Below are 19,758 nucleotides of genomic sequence, written 5' to 3'. Positions count from 1 at the left end.
TGTGATGACCCATTGAATTTTCCCTTCATTTTTTTAAAAAACAAAAGCGCCGCCCTTATCCGAGGGACACACTCAGTGTGGTGGGTGGGAAGAGAGAGAGAGAGGAGCAGCGTAGAGAGAGAAAGAGAAGCAGGGTAGAGAGAGAGTAGCAGCGTAGCGTGTTTGTGTTAGTGTGTGTGTGTCACATTGGACGGCCACGTCGTGAAAGCAGAGCCAGCCATTGCATTCTTACATGAACAAACATGGAGAAAGCCAAGAAAAGGAGGAGGAGAAGAACAATCTTCTCTGCAAATTCGGGGTGCTGCATCCTTTAGCTCTTCATAATTTCTCCTCGCTTTCTCTCTCTCTTTCTTTATCTCTTAGCGTCGCAATTCGATTCGAATGGCTGCTGCTAATGACCGCTCCTCTTCCTCTTCTGCTACCTTGGCATTTGACGACATTGAAGATTTCATTTGGGTCTGTAAAAAAATTTGCAGCTTCTCTCTCATACTTGTTATTTATTGTTTATTATTATTGTTTCGCCCGCCCTTTTTATTTACTGTCTATGATTATTGTTGTTGTGAATTTTGATATTGGGGTTGTGGGGTAGATGGAGGAGAATAAGATGAACATTCCTTCAGAGCGATTAAGTCAAGTGCTTGATCTCATGCGAAAAGCTAACTGGGCTTTCCGACAAGACAGGATTGAAGAGGTGATTCATTCAATTCGCTCACTCGCTATCGATAAAATTCTCTTTGCTTGTTTTTATTTTTATTTTTATCTGCCATTGTTGTTGTGTTGTGATTTTGCTGAGTTCGGTCATGTTGGGAGCATGGTTTAGAATTCAGAAGCAATTTATTTTTGTGCCTGTTTGGAGACAGCAGTTGCTCAATGACAACGTGATAATATAAAAGAAAGTGACATATCGATGCTGATTTCATCTGATTTTAGGCTGCATTTTTTATCTCATCATTGCTTTTCGTTCCGTAGAGCTTACTATCGAATTTCGTTCATTTCTTCAATACCAAGTGTTGGGATTTGCTCCTTTGATCTATATTAGAAACATTCCATTCTGGGGGGACTTTTGGTGCTTCTACTCCATTCCTTAAAAAAAAAAAAAGATCTTCCTTTGCTTTCCCAATAGATTAAGTGAAAGCTCAATAAGGTTTATACCAAATGCCATAACAAAATCCTCTTTCTTCCCGTACACAAATGCTCTCAGAGGGGTGAGCATATTACTAAAGTAAGGTGGGTTGCCTGTTTATATTGCAATATCCCCCATGTCTGTCTTCATGCGCTGCATGTCTGGGGAGGGCGTTGGTGGCGGCCTAGTTATACAGGAGGAAATGAATGAGGCATTTCTTGTTATCACAACGTCCGATCATGGTTGCTAGTTTTATACATAAATATTATTTTCCTAGTAAATTTCTGGTTACCATTTTATCTTGTGAACTAAACATTAATTTTCTTGGCTATTTATTTGACATGCAATCAAAATATTGATAGGTTTTTTGTCTTAACTGATTCTCAAACTGTTAACTGGTACCTTTTAACCTATATAAAAAAAAAAAAAAACCAAAAAACTGGTAGATTCACTGATGACTTATATCCGCAAGTAGTTGGTGACCTGACTGTTGTGGGAAGCAGTATCCATCTTCCAGCCATATGACATTTTGTTATTGTTTGCTGAAATTCAAGCAATCCTTGATTACTACATGTGGTTATCATGGGATCATGCATAGTCTTCAGGCTAATTAATAGGAATTCTCTATTTTCCTCATTCTCTAGTCTGGAGCTCGCAGCACATTCAAATGCCTATAAGTCTGGATTTGAATAGACTATTTGGCATTGTGTGTTACTTGGCCATTCTCTGGTTTCTCAAACATAGCAATAAACATAATACAACAGCCAAGTTATCGGCCAAAGTGGAATTCATGGTTATGTTGCTCTACAATGTGATTAACATACATAACGCATGGGGAAGTATGTATACACCCTCAAGCTAATTTATATAGCATTAGCTGACAAGTCAAAAACTCCCAAAAAAAATATCTAAGGGGATTTGTTCGAAGCCAGATTTTGTAAATGATCTGTATCCATCCCAATGAACAAGATCTTAAAGAAATCTGAAAAAATAAAGGAAATTTGTTAAGTTTGAGAAGAGAGAAAATGCAACGAATATGAGCTTTCAGGAAAGAAAATTTGATGTTATATGAGGCCATAGGTGGATTTTGTTTGACCCCAAATTTTGTAATTATTCTCGACATCACTAAATGAACAATTCGAAAACAAAAGAAAATTTGATTTTGTGTTCTTAAAATGGACGATTGACGTTGACCGAATTTTCTTTTAAAGAAATCGATTTCCAGCTCTCTCTCTCTCTCTCTCTCTCTCTCTCTCTCTCTCTCTCTCTCTTATGCGAGTATTCATTGGGTTCAAGAGAACATATGTGCAAAATTTGGCTCAAACAAATCCCTATGGTTAGGTTTTTTAGGAGTTTTTGGCCCGTGAGCTAATGCTGTAGGAATTAGCTTAGGGGTGCATGTAATGTTTCTCTCTCTCATGCACACATATGCTCTGTTCATTCCTTTATTGGAATTGTCTTTCATTCTTGTATTGGCATTGTCTTTCACCACTAGCGAATCATGTACGCGGGCCTGTGGCTATATATTTTTTTCTAATGATTTTCTTTTCAATTCTTACTCAGTTTTATTCTGTCACCTAGGCAATTACCTTGTACTCCACAGCCCAAAAGTTGAAACCCGGTGACCCTGTTGTCCTCAGCAATCGAAGCACTGCCTTTTGCAAGTGAGTGGCTTTTTCTACATTTGTCTTCTGTACATGTTTTCAATTTTGAAACAGGAAAGCAAATATGACATTCTGCATCTCTGATGAATTCTAGTCTTTTCCAAATTACATGATCTAGCAAAAAGATATTTTGTTTTTAATAGAGCTTTCTTTTATAGATTATGGGACTTTGAGTCATATATTTATTTGCTTGTACTATATTTACTCTGTAATAGGTTTAACCAACAACTGAGAAATCGATCTGCTATCTTGTCTGAATATGAGGCATTGAAGGGGATGGATCCCACAGTATATGCAGAAGTAAGTCCCTTCTTTCATGGGGTGTCTTGTATTCTACTAATTTTTTAACATTTTATGAACCACATTTCAGCTTGCTTTGAGAGATGCAGAGAAGGTTGTGAGCATTCAGGGTGATTCACCCAAAGCCTATTATCAAAAGGCCAAGGCATTTATTTTGGTAATGTTTTGTAGTGTTCTACAGTTCATCCTATTTGACAGTTTCAATCGAAGTTGTGTTTTAGGAAGCATGTATCAGATGAATTGTTAAAAATCTTTATTGATTATGGTCAGCCTAGTGGGTGCCTATATTTAGTTGGAGATCCTTTCATAAGTCAGACGAGTGACTTAAATTGAGATGAATATATGTTCTAACTGTAAACATGTAGATGGTAAAAGATGGATTGTATGCATTTCCTTAGTTTTGTATAGAAGTGTTCATGCCACTCACTTAGGCTTGATTGGGCAGTTTCTTTCGTAAATTTTGGACATTGAATATTGGGAATCCAAAACTCAAAAGTTCAAGTAGTTTATTCGTAAATGCTCACTGGCATCTGTTGTTCTAGAATGCTCTATTTATGCTTCTCACTAATAATGCATGCTTTCCATATTGGTAGCTGGAACGGTATGATGAGGCGCGGGAGACAGTTTTATCAGGTCTTCATGTTGATCCTTTCAGGTACATCATTTTCCCTTCTTGTAATGTCCCATTAAATTGAGATTTATATGTGTTTAACATAAGAACTTGAAAGTTTTTTTTAGTTTTTCCTTTCTTCTAGTCTTTTGCCTAACATCACTAAATGCTTTATTTCATGAATGTCTGGGACCATGTAGCATTCCCCTTCAGGTTTTACTCCATGATTTGGAAAGGATATCTTCTGGTTCTATTGCAAGGATGAAACATTCCAAGCCAGAGCGCACTGACGATTTTGAATGCACTCTGTGTTTAAAGCTGTTATATGAACCAGTGACTACTCCATGTGGGCATTCATTTTGTCGTCCTTGTCTATTTCGGTCTATGGATCATGGTAAGCTTTTACCTGTTGTATAATGCACCACATTTATAGTTGTAACCACCTATATATTTACTGGCCTCCCTCCATCTTGGTTAACAGGTAACAAGTGTCCCATGTGCAGGACAGTTCTTTTCATCAGTTATAGAACTTATCCTGTAAGGTAAAGGCTATGATCCGGCCAAGTTATTTGCTCCTTGTATATGGCATATGCGGTTACTAATCTCTAGAAGTAACCTACCCACATCCTTTCTCAGATTTCTTTTTCTTGACATTGCCAATTGGACTTTCTTTTAGCGTAACCCTGAACAACATAATACAGAAGAATTTTCCAGAGGAGTTTGCTGAGAGGAAGGCAGAGCATAAGAGCCTGACAAATTTAGATGCTGATTTGATGCCTCTTTTTGTCATGGATGTGGTGCTTCCATGCCAAAAGTTACCTCTCAACATCTTTGAACCTCGCTACAGACTGATGGTGAGCTAGATGCCCTTGTCTCAAGTTGTAAATTTTTCCAGACATTGTGAAGTTTCTTTGTTCATTTCATGTTTACCAATGCATCTTGCTCTAGGATAGATGTGCTCTCTATTTCACATGTTTTGTCTGTTATCTTGAAACTTTGGATGCTAAAACAAAAGGACAATTGGAGGTGTAATTGGAGATAACTGGCTACCTCCAGTTCTTGAGGAACTAAAGAATCACCAAGGATGAAGTTGAGATCCATTGGATTATCTTTTAATAAGTTGAAAGAAGAAAATAAGGAAGCATCCACCTCATTTTATAGATCAATACCTATATGTGATTCCTTTATGTTCAAATAAATTTGCATTCTGCAATCCTTCAGTAGATTTAATCAGGTCTACTAGTCCATAAAGAGTGAAAACCCTCTCCATGAACTAGAGAAAACTGAGTGTATTTTCCATGTGCCTTGGCTTATGTAGCTTTATCTAAAGTTGCATAAGGTCGCAGCTTTCCCTTGTCCATCACCTTTTTATTTCTGTGTATTATATTCGTAGTCTGTTATAATATGACAAATTTTCTGTATACAAAAATGCCATGTTATCAATTTAATGTCATTATTGTGTTTTCTGTGATTCTGGAACACATCGTCTTCATATATGGAAGTACTATACTTCTGTTATTTAATCTTGTAATTGAATTTTTGAAATAGGTAAGGAGGATAATGGAGGGAAACCGCCGGATGGGAATGGTATACTTCTGCTTATCATGTACTGATTAGTACTCCATGTAACTACTTTCTCTCTGCGTTGTCTGCCTTACAATTTGTTTTACAGGTTGGGATTGATTCTGCCACAGGTTCCATTGCTGATTATGCTTGTGAAGTCGAAATATGCGAGTGAGTATTATTCCGTGAGTATGTCTAAGCTCTTTTGCAGTGTCGATCTTTTATTTTATGTCTATGAACTCCTCTTCCTGGAAATTCTCATTGAACCTTTGCATGTATCCAATTATATCAGATGCGAGCCACTTCCTGATGGGCGATTTTATTTAGAGGTAACACTTTCCTGTGCTTTTGTTTATTGTTAAAAAAGAGCTGAATATCTGGGAATATCTCTTTTTGTGACTGTAACAAAAATATACATTTTCTGTTGGTTGTAATACCCTTGTTACCCTTGTTATCTTCACTTCGTTCCATCCGAGTAGGGCTGCCAATGGACAGGGCCGGGTCTTGGGCTTCTGCCCCGGGCCTGGTTTCGGACTGCTAACGGGCCTAATAACGGGCCGTCTAATGGGGCCCGGGCCGGGCCAACACAGAATAAATAGCTTATTGGATGGCCCGGCCTTGAAAGGCCTGTTTTGTCCAACGGGCCAGGCTGGCTGCTAAACCAGAAGATGTCACATTCCCAGCCCAAACAAAGCCCGGTCCAGCCCATTTAAGCGGTTTTATTTTTTTTTCCCTCTTCAAAATTAGTAACTTTACCTTGTTTCGCTCTCTCTCACTTGTTCTAACTTCTACCTTTTACCCAAAATGGGGTTTGGGACAATTCGATTTTCTGCTACTAAAAAGGCAAAAAGGGGTTTATCTTCCATTCGTTTCTTCCTCATGATCACATGCCACTGCACCTACGAGCTAGAGAGAGAGAGAGAGAGAGAGAGAGAGAGAGAGAGAGAGAGAGAGAGAGAGAGAGAGAGAGAGAGAGAGAGATACAGATTTCCATTTATGTCCTAACTTCCTACCTTAACAAATATTCTAGAGAGAGAGAATCAATGATTCTAGAAAGAGAGAGAGAGGGAAATCAACAATTTTAGAGAGGGAGATCAGGTGCATTTACCTACATATGTCCTAACAAGAGAGTGGGACATATATCTGTAGTTTCAGGCTTATCTATGCTCGGCTCCAAATAAAAATCCCCACCTCTCTTTTCTCTCTCTAAAATCAATAGTTTGTGCCCTCACTTCTCATGGCTTTCCCTGCTTTTTAAGGGACACTCCTTTCAATCTCTCAAAGGTGAGTACCACATTTCTCCATTTTTATAGAGAGAAGAAAACCATCTTGTTTCCCATCAAAACACTTCTCTGGTCATAATCGATTAGAGCTATGTATCCCTCATATTGGCCATGGATTTTTGCTATAAACTGAGCTATTTCGTTTTCCTGTAAAAGATCTGGGTTTTCTTCTTGATTGTTCACTTGGTGATTCTTTGGGATTTATAGAGGCTTAAAAAGATCTGGGTTTTTTTCTTGATTCATCAATCTCTCAGAACATAAATAGAATTGTGGGACATGTCTGACTGGGTTAAAAGCTAATTGGAGAGAGAGAGAGAGAGAGAGAGAGAGATCTGGTGGAGAGAGAGAGAGAGAGGACACAAAGTGGCTGAAGAAATGGAGAGAGAAAATGGCTTCCAGGAGAGTGAAGAAAGAGCAATTAATTTATGGGCCGAGCATATTTCTGGGCCGGGCCTTCTGATCCGGTCCGAAACAATTCTCTGCTTCGGGCCCAGCCCCGACCCTGTCCATTGGCAGCCCTACATCCGAATATGTGTTGGGCTTGAATTTCATGATGGATCTTGTGGTCACTTTTTGCGTAAGTTATCTGTGCATTTGATAAAAAAAAAAAAATCATAAATTTGTAAAAACCCCTGAACCTCCCCCCTCCTCCTCCTTTTATACAATGGCCGCCTAGCCGCCTAAGTGGTTGGGACCTCCGACCGCCCAGGTGGCCACCCCTGTCTTTTTGAACATTGGTGGAAACCTTTTGTTACATTGCAATATTTGAAGTTTTAAACTTTCATCTACAACAGGATAATGAATGCATTCAAATGCACAGATAACTCAGGCATATTTGGAATGGGTAAATAAATTAGAGATATATTTCCCCAACTTTCATTAATTTCATGTTTGGAATGGTTAAATACATTAGAGATTTTTAGATAGTTATAAATTTATGATTTTGCATTATAAATTATAGACATAGCCATACATTATACATTAGAGATATATTTCTCAAACATAGCTATGAATATAACCAAGCATAGCCATGAATATTTTATAATCACAAAAAATAACAAACGAAAAAAATGGAAACTACTCATGACGTGTAACATAACACAATGTAAAGCCAACTAAAAAAAAAAATCAAGAAATAGCAAGCTAAAAAAAAAGCAAATCATCATTAATGTCAGTTTTTCAAAAAATGCTAGGCGGCCGGGGGGTCCAAGCCACCCAGCGCTTAGGCAGGCGGCCTAGTAGAAAGAAAAATGTCTCTATAGTCTAACAATATAAGTATAACTGTATAACACACAAGAGTTAGGGATTTATGGCGCATCAAATGTATAGTACACAGGTCCACATAGCACACACTCCTCCATACTCCATAAGTCCATTGTCTGATAGTCCACTAAATCTAATATCAATGGGTGATGCTTAGATCAATTTTTCATAACTTTGAGAAACCCTTCTATTATATGGATAATGGAAATCACCAAACACTTGGTTTTTGGGGTTTTTCTCCCTCTAAAATAAGTCCTATTGGGGTTTAAGTTTCAAATGAACCTAGAACCCACGATTTTGCCATTTTAGCTGGGCGCCGGCCTAGGCGGGTTCCCTGGGCAACTCGCTTAATTTGGCCGCCTAGGCCTGGGCGAGACGCCTAGGCCTGGGCGAGACGCCTAGGCCTGGGCGAGACGCCTAGGCCTTCTGGACCGCCTATGTGCTGGGCGGTCCGCTTTTTAAAACACTGATCAATTTAAAATCAAACTTCAAAATAAACACATGAGAATGAAAAAAAGAGCATAACATAACACAATACTCACAATATACGAAACCCTAAACCTAAAAATTGAATTTACTAACCTTTCAAAAAGTCAATAGAGCTTGAATCGGTCACTTTCGGTTGCCGAAGCTCTATTTTGCAGCCTCTTTAATCCCTAAAATATTTCCAGTAGAATTCCTTTCAATTCTGCAAGAAATAAAAACTACCAATTCGGTTGCGATCCTTAAAAAATTTTGTTTTTAACAAAAAGAAGTTTTTTTTGGGGACAAATAGGGCTGCTAAGGGTGGGGGGGGGGGGGGCAAAATGCCCTCGAAATACAATTTCCCCTCTTTTCAAGCGGGGAAGGGACATTTTTGCCCTTTCGGGGAGACCAATTTTCGGGCCTTGCCTGGGTGTCCGCCTAGGCGGGGCCCTGGGCGATTAGTTGGCCACCCAAGGCCACCGTCACGCAATGGGCCGAATAGTCCCAGTGTGGGGCGGTGAGGCTGCCTGGGCAGTCGACTTTTTGAACATAGGTTTCCACTCTTCTTGCACGGGGAAGAGCATTTGGTGGTGGCTTTGTTCCCTTACCATTATGGATTGGCTTGAATCTGATAAATAATTAATACCATCATACATTAGAAATTAATATGTTGTACTATTTGCAGGTTGAAGGTCGCCGTCGGTTTCGCATACTCCGTAATTGGGATCAAGATGGGTATGTATTTGAAGATGCATCATTTTTCATGTGATCTTGTTTAAATACATTACGCTCTGCTTCGTCCCTCAGATGGTTATCATGTGTGAGATCACATTTAATTCACTGATTTGCATTAGTTTTCAATTACTAGTACCACAGTTTTACTATACTATGTGACATTGAAGCTTAAACCATATTTGTAATATGAATGGCTTCACGATCTTTATTGCTAGGATGTAGAATAAAACTACAAATTATGTCTTCTACACCTTTTCCTTTTTGCTTTTTAAGATTTGTGACAAACTTTCAGAGATGCATTACACTAGTCTTTCCTGAGCTTTAATAATATTGAGATGTGCAGGTGCTTGTATTACCTTGTCATGTTTCCTGGATAGCTATTAATTAAGATTTCCAGCATCTCGATTTCCATACTTGGATATTCATTCTCGCCTTCCTCCAGGAAGCTTGCCCATAGCTTTTGACCATATTTTCTGCATAATTACGTTGTCATCATCATCAGCCAAGCCTTATCCCAATTTGAGGTCAGCTAATTACATAAGAACACTAAATTCTTCAAAGTTCTAACCCTCTTCCACATCTATAATGGTTATACTCTTCTCCATATCTCCCATTTGTAAATTTTCCTTCCAAACTCAGTACTCTTACTGTAGCCATCCTCCTCAATGCTCTACTGCACTTTGAGCATATGCCTAATGTTATGACCACGTTCTTATTGAATAAGCCTCATGGTTATTTCATATTTTAATTTCACGTAAATGCTTTTATGCATTTGAGATTGACTACAACAAACATAGGGAATTTGTGAATCTAGATCTATGTTTTCAATTTATTTAAAGCATTTAGTTTTAGAAATGAGAGCACAATTACTTTTGGTTACTAGAGACTGTCAATGACATCAGCTGATTGATGCGTATAATTTTGTACAATTGTTTCATAGACATTGTTTGAAAACCGCCCGATCTAACCGGTAACTACCTTGTTAGATTAGAATTGGCATTGGCCCCTTGCTGGTTCCGGTTTCAGGCAGTTTTGGTGATCGGCTGGTATTTTAAAAATAAAAATTCAAAAAAATGTCTATAAAATCCCAAAAATAAGGAATTTGATTTGTAATACATTTTTAATATTTTTTACATTATCATAAATATTAAAAATTGTTTTGGTCATTAATACTTACTTTTGAAGTCCCTTTTTTCATTAATTTTTAACTTCATTTGAATGTGTTTTGTTTTAATCATTCTTATATTCTTTTCATATTTTAGTAGATTTTTTTTTAGCATCTTTTTTATTTTTTTCAACAATTTTTTGGCCTCCCGGGACTTGCCTAGTTAGAACGGTTGAATCGGCTGGTTTACCGGTTATGCCGGTTAAACCGCTTCTGGCCCCATATTCGGTTAACCGTTCCGGTTCGATTTTGCGAACGCTGATCATAGATCATGGGGGTCTGGTTACAATTACTTTTGGTTACTAGAGACTGTCTATGACATGGGCTGAGTGATGCGTATAATTTAATACAATTGTAGATCATGAAGGTCTGATTAAGCATTCAAAGATTTCATTATACATACGTTGTCTAACTATATTTGTTCATGGCTAAACCGAATGTATAGGGATGTCTGTGAGAAAGTTTCTAGGTGATGAAAAAATTGTGGCAATCTAGTGATGAAGATAGACTAATGTTTGAAAAATATCTAACAACCCAAGGGATGGAAATTTTTCCATCCAAATTCGTCGCTTGAAGAAAGGGATTCCATGGAATTCCCCACGTCTTCAATCTAATGTTTATCTTCAAAGACATGTTTTCTTCAAAGATGTGGGGGATTCCATGTCCGGTTAACCGTTCCTCTTCGATTGAAGAGAGGGTGACGTAGGGGATTGCATAGAGAAAAATATCTAATGTTTGTTTAGATGAAGAAAAAATCCAAGGGGACTCTTATGTGCTACTAAAAGGTGCATAGTTTCCCCCATCATGAAGATAGACTGTGGAAGGCCCCTACACCTGTCGTTTGAATGAGGCATACGCTAAGTCCCTACTTTTTGGAATAAGATGCTTAGACCTGATGTGGAAATCAATCATCATAGAAGGAGATTCATCCAACATGATCACTTGTGGTAGTCGAAATGAGGCTTGCCTTTTCAAGAGAATGAGTTCTGAACCAAGAACTTGATGGTCACTTTCCAAAATTCATGGAAAGATAGATGCAGTATAAAATTTCCAGCCACCAATAACCGGCAAAATAACCGTGTTTTAGATAGAAAAAAAAACCTAGAAGGAAAATGCAAGCGGAAGGAACGAACATGTGGATTCGAGTTCTCCTCTACGGGCTAAAAGTTAGAGTTTCTTTTGGAGTCTTGTTTTAAAACAAAAGATAAATACAATGGTTTGGTAGAAGGGAATGAGGTATCTCTTGGTGATGTCGTCATCCTTTTTTATACAAGTTATTTTAGAAAGTTCCATGAGGGTTGTAGAAATAAAAAAAAACGTATCCTTAAGGTGTGACTTGGATGGTATGGTAGTTATCTTTTTATTATAAAGGAAAGGGATAAGTACGTATTAGTTTGGGTTGGGTTGGAATATAAATGATGATGGGTTTATGGTTGGAACGTAGAAGGAAGAGATAAGGAGTTTTCCTTTCTATTAGGATATAAGGGAGTTTTGGTGAAGTACCAAATCCTTTATAAAAAGGAACGATTGCATTGTAAACTGAATTGATTATTTGGTGAACAAAAAAAAAATTGATCTTTACAAATCGTGTAGAGAGAGAGAGGCCTGTCTTGCGGGTGTTTTTTCTTCTCGTGCTTGTGGGCCCGTAACAGAGGACTCATATCTGCACATTCGTTCTTTCCGCTTGCATTTTCCTTCTCGGTTTTTATTTCTCTCTAAAACACGGTTATTTTGCCGATTATTGGCGGCTGGAGATTTTATACTGCCTCAAAGATACTAATGAGGAAGTCTACGCATTTGCATGAGAGGGGATATTGAAATCAGCTTTCACAGTGACCTTTTCTTAGTTAATAGTGGGTATACTTGTAGAGTTTTTTTTTGGGGTTAGTCAGTGGGGGAGAAGGCCTCCTACACGTTTTTCTTTATTAATAAACAATAAGGAAGAGACAACTCATTATTTTACAACCCTATAATAGGGTAGTTGCACCAAATCATGAAGTAAAAATAGGGAAATAAAGTCCGGTGATCGAGAGCACCAAATAATAGCTCCAGAACTAAAAGAGGGTTTCTTAGCAAGAGCATTGGCTACCATGTTGGCCTCACGATAAATGTGAGAAATTGACCATATGCGAGTGGAAAGTCTGCTCCGACAATTAACTGCAACTGTATGTAACCTCCATGGGGCACGACAACGATCATGAATGACATTTACCAATAAAGAAGAATCGCTTTCAACTTGGAGAGGAAAGCAATTCATTGGGATAGTTAGATGGAGACCTTCGTCAAGAGCAAAAAGCTCTGCATAATTTTTTGAGGCATGGCCAAATGGCTTAGCAAAGGCAGCAACAAAGCACCATTATTGTCTTTGATAACACCACCACCACCCGCTAATCCTGGATTTACAAGGAAGCTCCATCAATGTTCAACTTGAAATGGTGGGGTTCAGGGAATGACCACACCATCGGAATAATGGATCTAGGTTCCTGCTGTCGCCATGTAATATGGAAAGTTTCAATGATTGCTCTCTCTGACAAATGAAAAGCCTATTTCTTTGTGTCTGCCAACTCCTTGATATGAGAAGAAATATGCTGAACAATTTGTTCCCTTCTTGTAGACTTTGACTCAAAGATTTTCCTATTGCGCTCTGTCCATAAGAACCAAATTGTTGTGAAGAAGATAGAAGTTCAAATATTTAGGAGATCATTCGATTTAAATTTGAAGCTTAACCATCTTCTCAACATATCAGGAGCAGAAATACCAGGGGTGAAATGCTTTCCACACTGCCATGCGACTGACCTCCACACACCCTGCGAGAACACACGGTGAAACAATAGATGACAAAGGCTATCATTATTATTCCTACAAAAAGGGCATACAGAATTCAGATTAACACCACACTACTGCAAAAGAGATGCAGTGGATAAGAGATCATGAAGAGCTAGCCAAGAGAACCATTTGGCTCTGGGATGACATTTGGAGGACCAAAGAACTCAAAAAACAGGTTGCAATGATCCTTTATCTCGAATAAAATCCCAAGCCTCCTTAATTGAAAATAGACCACTAGCAGTGTGAATCTAGACTAAGAAATCCTTTCAAGGCTTTAAGGGTATAGGGTAACTCTCAACCTTCCTCCATATACTGATTAGAGGAGCTGATGTGGTTGAAGGAAGAACCCAAGACTGTGATTAGCCTTCTATATAATCAGAAATCTTCCTCCCAGCGAAGTCTCCCAAATCCTCATGTACATTGCCACCATAGAAGTCCGATATAGATTGACTTGATAACCAGGGATCTGCCCAAAAATTCACGAGTTGGCCATTTCCAATAATCCATTGGACATTATCCTTCAAATGAGATAAACCCCATAGAATACGTTTCCAAGCATAAGAGCAGCAATGTTTCATCTTTACCTCTCATATAGAGGTATTTCTAAAATATCTGTGTTTAAAAAATCAAGCCAAGAGAGACGAGGTATCTGCCAAGATTCTCCGGGCCAACTTCATCGTTCCTACAGTATTAAAATCAACAATATTGCATACCCCTAGGCCCCCCTCTTCCTGAGGAAGGCAAATTGTCTGCCATTTGACAAGGTGAAAACCTTTTTTCTCTGCCACACCTGCCCATAGGAAATTGCTTTGTAGCCTTTCAATCATCTTGCAAGTTCATTTCGGTAGAATAAAAGATAGTATCCAGAAAATCTATGAGGTGCTAAGTATTGATTTTAGCAGCTATAAACGACCTGCGTAAGATAAACAAAGGGCTTGCCATGTACCAATCTTACCCATAACCTTTCCAATTAGACTATGATAATAACTTTGCTTTAAATACCCATGGAACAAGGGCAGCCCCAAATATCTTACTGGTAAGGAGCCTTCCCCAAAGTCCAACTCTTTCAGAATCGCATCTCGAGCAGCTTGTGTTACACCAAAGAAAAAAGCTTTGCTCTTTGAAGTGTTTAGCTTTTGTCCAGTAGTAAATTCAAAGTTAGAGAGCGCCCCTTTCATAGCAACGACAGAGGTGATAGATGCTTCACAAAAAATGATAGCATCATCAACATAGAATAAATGTGAAACCCCATAATCACAACTCGAAGGAAAGGCTCTAGGAATCATCTCCTGCACCATAGCATAGTTAATCTGTCTATTGAGATAGTCCTTAACTAGCAAGAATAAATATGGAGATAAAGGATGCCCTTGCCTTAATCCTCTTTTCCCTCTAAAGAAACCTTTTGGAGAACCATATTTCTTAACACAGAAAACGAAGTAGTGGAAATGCGTAGTCGAACCCAAGAAATAAACTTTTTTGAAAACCCCAAAACCTGCAGCCTAGCCACAATAAATGCCCAACAGACACTATCATATGCACTACTCAAATCAAGTTGCAACACATGTTAGCCCTTACTGCATTCTTATAGCAAAGAGACGAGATTATTTGCCATAAGAATGTTATTTGTGATTATTCTCCCTTTTAAGAAAGGTATTGTATACAACGAGACTATTTACCTTTCATACATGGAGGTCACAATTACTTACAATCATCTGATGTGAAATCTGATAGATTGGATGTGTCACAAAGTTTGAAAAAATTTCTTTTGAACTTTGAACTTGGTCAATAAAATAACTGCAGCCACCCAATATCACATCCAGTGGTCAAGATCAATTGTGACCACCTTGTACAAAAGGTAAATGGTCTCATTATAAACTTTTTCTTTAAGAAAGCTGCTTGCCTAGGGTCAATGAGGTCACCAAGCACCACTGGTAAACGATTGGAAATGAGTTTACTAATGATTTTGTACAAAACATTGCATAAACCAATAGGGCGAAAATCTTTCACAACCAGAGGGGAATCTACTTTAGGAATTAAGCAAATAAAGGTCGAATTGATTTCTCTAAGAAATGTACCTCTCCTGAAGAAATCTTTGAGAGCTATAAAGAGATTCTTCTTGATAACCTCCCACCCGAATTTATAGAATTCCACAGAAAAACCATTAGGGCCTGGAGCACTTTTGCACTTCATGCCCCAAATACAATCATTTATCTCCTCCAAAGTGACCTCTTTAACCAATTCCTCCTTTTGATTGGTACTAAGCAGAGATGGTGGCAAAAACAGATCGGCCATATTTGTATCAACATCACTCTCTTGGGTAAGAAGATCTTCAAAGAACCCTATCATGTGATTTTCAATATCAACTTCGGAAACCAAAGAAATCCCATTCTGATTCTTGAGAGAAATTATACGATCATTCTCCTCCTGATTACAGGGGATAAATGAAAAAACCTTGTATTAGAATCCCCGTCCTTTAACCAATTTTGCCTTGACTTTTGCCTCCATATACTCTTTTCGTGGCCTAAAAGTTGTAACTTTTTGGTACACTCCTCCTGTATTATCAAATTTTCATTGGAGAGGTCACTACACAGATCATCATGTATAGAAGATAACTTCTGCCGAGTTACTAAAATAAAATCACTCACACGGCCAAACACTTTCTTATTCCAAACAGGAAAATCCCCTTTCAGTCATTTTAGTTTTGTAACAAAACGAAACATAGGGGTAACCCCCACTCTGCCTTGCCAAGACGTTGAATGATAACAAAGGAAGAAAAGGACAGACTGTGGACGAGTTGTATGTGGAGGTAAGTTTGTTTTCAGGTTCTTATGTTCTTATTGCTTGGAGGTTAGTTAAGACTGTATTGCTATTTTTATATCAAGTGGAAGAGATATTCCAGTATGTATACCATGGGTTGGGGTTTAGTTAATATTGTTCTGCTATATGTATATCAAGTCCAAGAGATTTTACAGCATGTATCGTATACCACGTATGTTCTTGGATTGGCTTGAAATGATAGATTTCCATAGCTTAAAACCAGGATCCAACATTTAGGTTGTAGGTTTCTTTTATAGTATATTTTTAAATTGTTCTTTTGGAGCTCTGAGTTTTAAGTGAGCGATTCATATTTTTTTACCTTGATTCTGGTTTTCATGCCAAATGACAGTTTACATATAAAAAATTCTGGCAATAGCATTGTGCTTCATAAGCTATATGTTGGTGGTATGGTCCTTCTTTATGCTACTGACAATTGGATGATATTCACTTCTGTTTAGGTATCGTGTTGCAGAAGTTGAATGGATTTGTGATGTTAACTTTCCAGAAGGGACAAATGAGAGAGATGATGTAAGATCTCTTTCAATTCATAGGAGTATTGCTTCCATTTAATGTAAAAACTTTACCAAAACTTGTCATGAATCCTGAACCTACAATATCTGCTTATGATGAGTATTCTTTGCATCGATCTTCTCAGCAGTTTTGATAAAAAAAAGAACTTTCTCAGATTTTTTGCTAGTCTGCTTAAAAATGAGTTGACACATAATACCAAGGTGTGATTCAATTTATTATTTGTTCTGTTTGAGTTAAATTATTGTGTCCTTTTAGTGTGTTTCATCTCTACTTGTTTGTTTATTTTCTGAAACCAGGTTATGCTAGTATTTTACGACATTGTATTTATTTGGCCAATGTACACTTCTTTAAGTCAGGTCATCGTTGTGTGATCATAGTGGAATAGAGGCTACTATTGTTCTAATTTTTACATTCTTTGTGGAGATAACTGATGGTAGACTACCTCCTCCTACATTCCTAGATGCTTTAGTACCCTGGACATTCTGAAAATTGTTGTCTCTACTTCCTACCTCATCTATATGACAAACTACAATTTGCGTGTGATTTATAAATACCCCAACTCATGGAGCTCATCCAAATTATTGATTAGGTTCAGTCACTCATTTTTCATTATACATGACTCTTCAATGGAGGATTTCCTCAGCCATCCTAGGAAATTGTTATAGCCACCACAATAAGCATTTTGATCCGGAAAAGATGTGAGCTACGTGAATGATGGTAGACCCTGATCCACTAAATGAGGTTGGTTATAACTTCCATGGATGTTTCCACTAAATCTTCTTCTTGGAGATCCCATTAAGTGGGAAGATCGAAGTGAAATCATCAAGAACTGAGTGATGGGCCTGGTTCACGGACAGAAAGTATGAAGAAGTGTCAAGTTTTTGGCCTCACCCTTTTACTCTGATATCCCTGGTTGGATCTGATATCTACATCTCCCACTACCTAATTTCTCTTAACCTCTCCTAGAAGTACGTACCATGTGCTTGTGCAGGATTTGGCATTACAAACCCTCTTGGAAACCTAGGTAAGCTCTAATGGGTGTTTTTAATGTCTCACGTGTCCTAGAAGAACTCCATGCTAGTGAGCAAGGATGTCTCTGAATCGTCTAAAGGCCAAAGGATAGAGAGACCTGTGACGATTGTTTGAGGGACACAATGCCTAGAATCATATACTGCTTTGAAAGTTCACGACGCTATCCTCTTTTCCTCTTGTGAGTCAAACGTAGTTTTCCTGTTAAAGTTCCCACTGAGTGAGATTGACAGAGTTCTCATAATCTAGAGATGGCCTCGTCCTAGTAGTAGTTCTCAAGAAAGATTTAAGCAACGAACTAGAATGCCAATGCATGACCCGGAGGGAGGAAACAATCCCAACGGCGCATGACCATGACATAACCATGGTGGACGATTGGATGCTAATATAATATTCTCCTTCTCTATATTAGCAATACCTTGTGGAGGTGCCACAGCATTTACATTGGCTAATATGTATTTACTTGCATGTCTCCTGTATATATATCAGAAATTTTACAGTGGATTATGTTCATGTCCATCGGTAATTTCTTAGCTCACTTTTATTTGTACTTTGCAGTTGCTACAAATGGCTATTGGAGCAGCAGACTTGGCACGAAACTGGATGATGCGGGCTAGAGAAGCTGCGAGAACAGGTCAGGAAGAACTTATCTAGAGGCTTTTGTGTGTCCGTCATTAAGAACTGCTCTAAGCTAGGATGTTTTTCTCTACGTAGGTTTCTTTTGTTTATGTATTAAGTTAAGCCTGTTATCTGACTTTGAGGTTTTTATACAACAGCACGGCAATCAAGGCGTGCAGAACTCATCGAAGCTGATGGAATTCCTAGCCCACAAGATCCTGAGCGCCTCAGTTTCTGGGTATATGCATACAGCATACATGTTTCTTTCGTAGGCCACATTACATTTGTTCCCTAAACTTTCTTGATGCACGTTATTAAGCTTGGTTCTATGGGTTTGTAGCTCGTTAGCAATGTTTTGAAGTTGAGGCCATCTGACAGATTGGAGCTCTTGCGGTTAAGAGATACACGTGAGGTACTCAAAATTGATTCGTCCGGCATCAACTTTTAATTTTCTTTTATTTATCTATTCCTTTCTCATCCAGTATCGGTTTCTGTAGTACAGAGGATATCGCGGGGCCTAATATACTTGAGAGCCGAGTAACAAGGTTGCCGCGTTCAGTGACAAAGACCACCTTTCCAGCAACTCTTTTATACATACAGCAATGTACCAATTTTTGTCATTCTTTTTTCTCCTCCCATTAAAAATTTGTAGCCTCTTCTTAAACAAAAAAAAAAATTGAATTTGTGCCAAATATGAATGATACATCTATCAATGGAATATAAATTTTTTTGTGCAAGAATTCTTTTATTTTAATTTTTGAATAGAATGCGTGGTATGTAAGAGAGTTTTCTTATAGTTAGCTGATGGAAAGTAGCATTGAAACTGCTTGAGAAAACAGGTTGTGCATGAAATCGAGCCTGCCCAATCTAGAAGGAAAGTTGTCTGATAAATAAATGAAGAATAGGTTTGTTCTTGCTTCTGCCTTCTTCATAGTGTTGGCTTAAAAGCTTCAAAATCAATATCTAGTGCATATCAAAATTAAAATACATTATTCTTCAAAAAACCGAAGGCATTGTCATTCCTTACAAAGTACTCTTTGTTGCTGCTGAGCTATATTGTTTTTAAATTTCAATTGTTAATGTTGCTTTCAAACTGCATTCATGATATGATAATCGGGGAAGTTTTTGAATCTCAATTAAGAACTGAAAGCCTCAATATGTTGTTATAAATTTATTTTTTAAGCATATAATCATAGTTTTTATTGACAACAAGGCTTATTGCATAAAGAAAGGATGAAATATATTCATCTGAGATAGTTGTCATAAAATTAGGAACTTTTAAAGCTTCTTAGTGCCTTCCAAATTTGGCAACTATTAAAAAAATAATCCATTTACGCAAGTAAATTTAATGCGGTGCCCAGCATTTTAGTACGAACGAGGCTTTATGAAAACAAAATAAAGACTCACCTCAAATCCCTGTCGGGAAGGCATTTTCGGCGACGAAAATCTTTGTGATGGTTTTAAAATCAATTTCCAACTGAAATTTGAAACTAAAAAAAATATTAAAGGTCTTGCGGATCTATGATTTGTTGCAATATATACTTTTTTTGAAACTTGAAATCCTAATTTCTTTCCACAACCATACTGTTTAAGCCGAGATGATCGATGTAAAGGTTTTTCTATACTTGAATTTTAATTTTCAATGAGTTATGAGATGAGTTTTTACTAATTTTGATAGGGTTGCTGCTCTATGAAACCATTTTCCTTTTAATATTTAGCCTTGATACTTCATATTAGGGATTATACATGGAAATTTAAAACAACAA

At 37.8% G+C, this 19,758-nt stretch overlaps 1 protein-coding gene across 25 annotated transcripts; it reads left to right on the top strand.

Moving 5' to 3' along the window:
• The first annotated feature begins 234 nt into the window (after positions 1-234).
• LOC18434697 (zinc finger (C3HC4-type RING finger) family protein) lies at positions 235-18,729 on the top strand. Of its 25 annotated transcripts, none has more exons than XR_016043413.1 (18): positions 235-456; positions 590-691; positions 2,705-2,787; positions 3,003-3,087; positions 3,158-3,244; positions 3,681-3,742; positions 3,898-4,091; positions 4,179-4,239; positions 4,399-4,551; positions 5,246-5,284; positions 5,392-5,431; positions 5,553-5,589; positions 8,957-9,006; positions 16,273-16,342; positions 17,933-18,008; positions 18,151-18,230; positions 18,333-18,404; positions 18,495-18,729. XR_016043413.1 is itself a non-coding variant. In XM_006844760.4 (18 exons), the coding sequence occupies exons 1-18, from the start codon at positions 382-384 to the stop codon at positions 18,531-18,533; spliced, it is 1,452 nt and encodes a 483-aa protein (XP_006844823.1). In that variant the 5' UTR covers positions 235-381; the 3' UTR covers positions 18,534-18,729. The 25 variants fall into 25 exon arrangements, 4 of the variants coding, with proteins under 4 accessions (XP_006844823.1, XP_011623580.1, XP_088706593.1 ...); XR_016043417.1 differs by having other exon boundaries at positions 18,490-18,729; XR_016043416.1 differs by having other exon boundaries at positions 5,392-5,445.
• Positions 18,730-19,758: the final 1,029 nt, after the last annotated feature.

Source organism: Amborella trichopoda, chromosome 10 (assembly GCF_054954075.1).
Source record: "Amborella trichopoda isolate Santa Cruz 75 chromosome 10, AtrichopodaSantaCruz75HAP2 v2.0, whole genome shotgun sequence".
Taxonomy (NCBI): domain Eukaryota; kingdom Viridiplantae; phylum Streptophyta; class Magnoliopsida; order Amborellales; family Amborellaceae; genus Amborella; species Amborella trichopoda.
This window is presented reverse-complemented; position numbering and strand designations above follow the sequence as displayed.

Coding starts and splice junctions, on each gene's coding strand:
- LOC18434697 (XM_006844760.4), top strand. CDS start 382: ATGGCTGCTGCTAATGACCGCTCCTCTTCCTCTTCTGCTACCTTGGCA. Junction 3,088..3,157: donor ATCCCACAGTATATGCAGAA/GTAAGTCCCTTC, acceptor ACCACATTTCAG/CTTGCTTTGAGAGATGCAGA. Junction 5,590..8,956: donor ATGGGCGATTTTATTTAGAG/GTAACACTTTCC, acceptor TACTATTTGCAG/GTTGAAGGTCGCCGTCGGTT.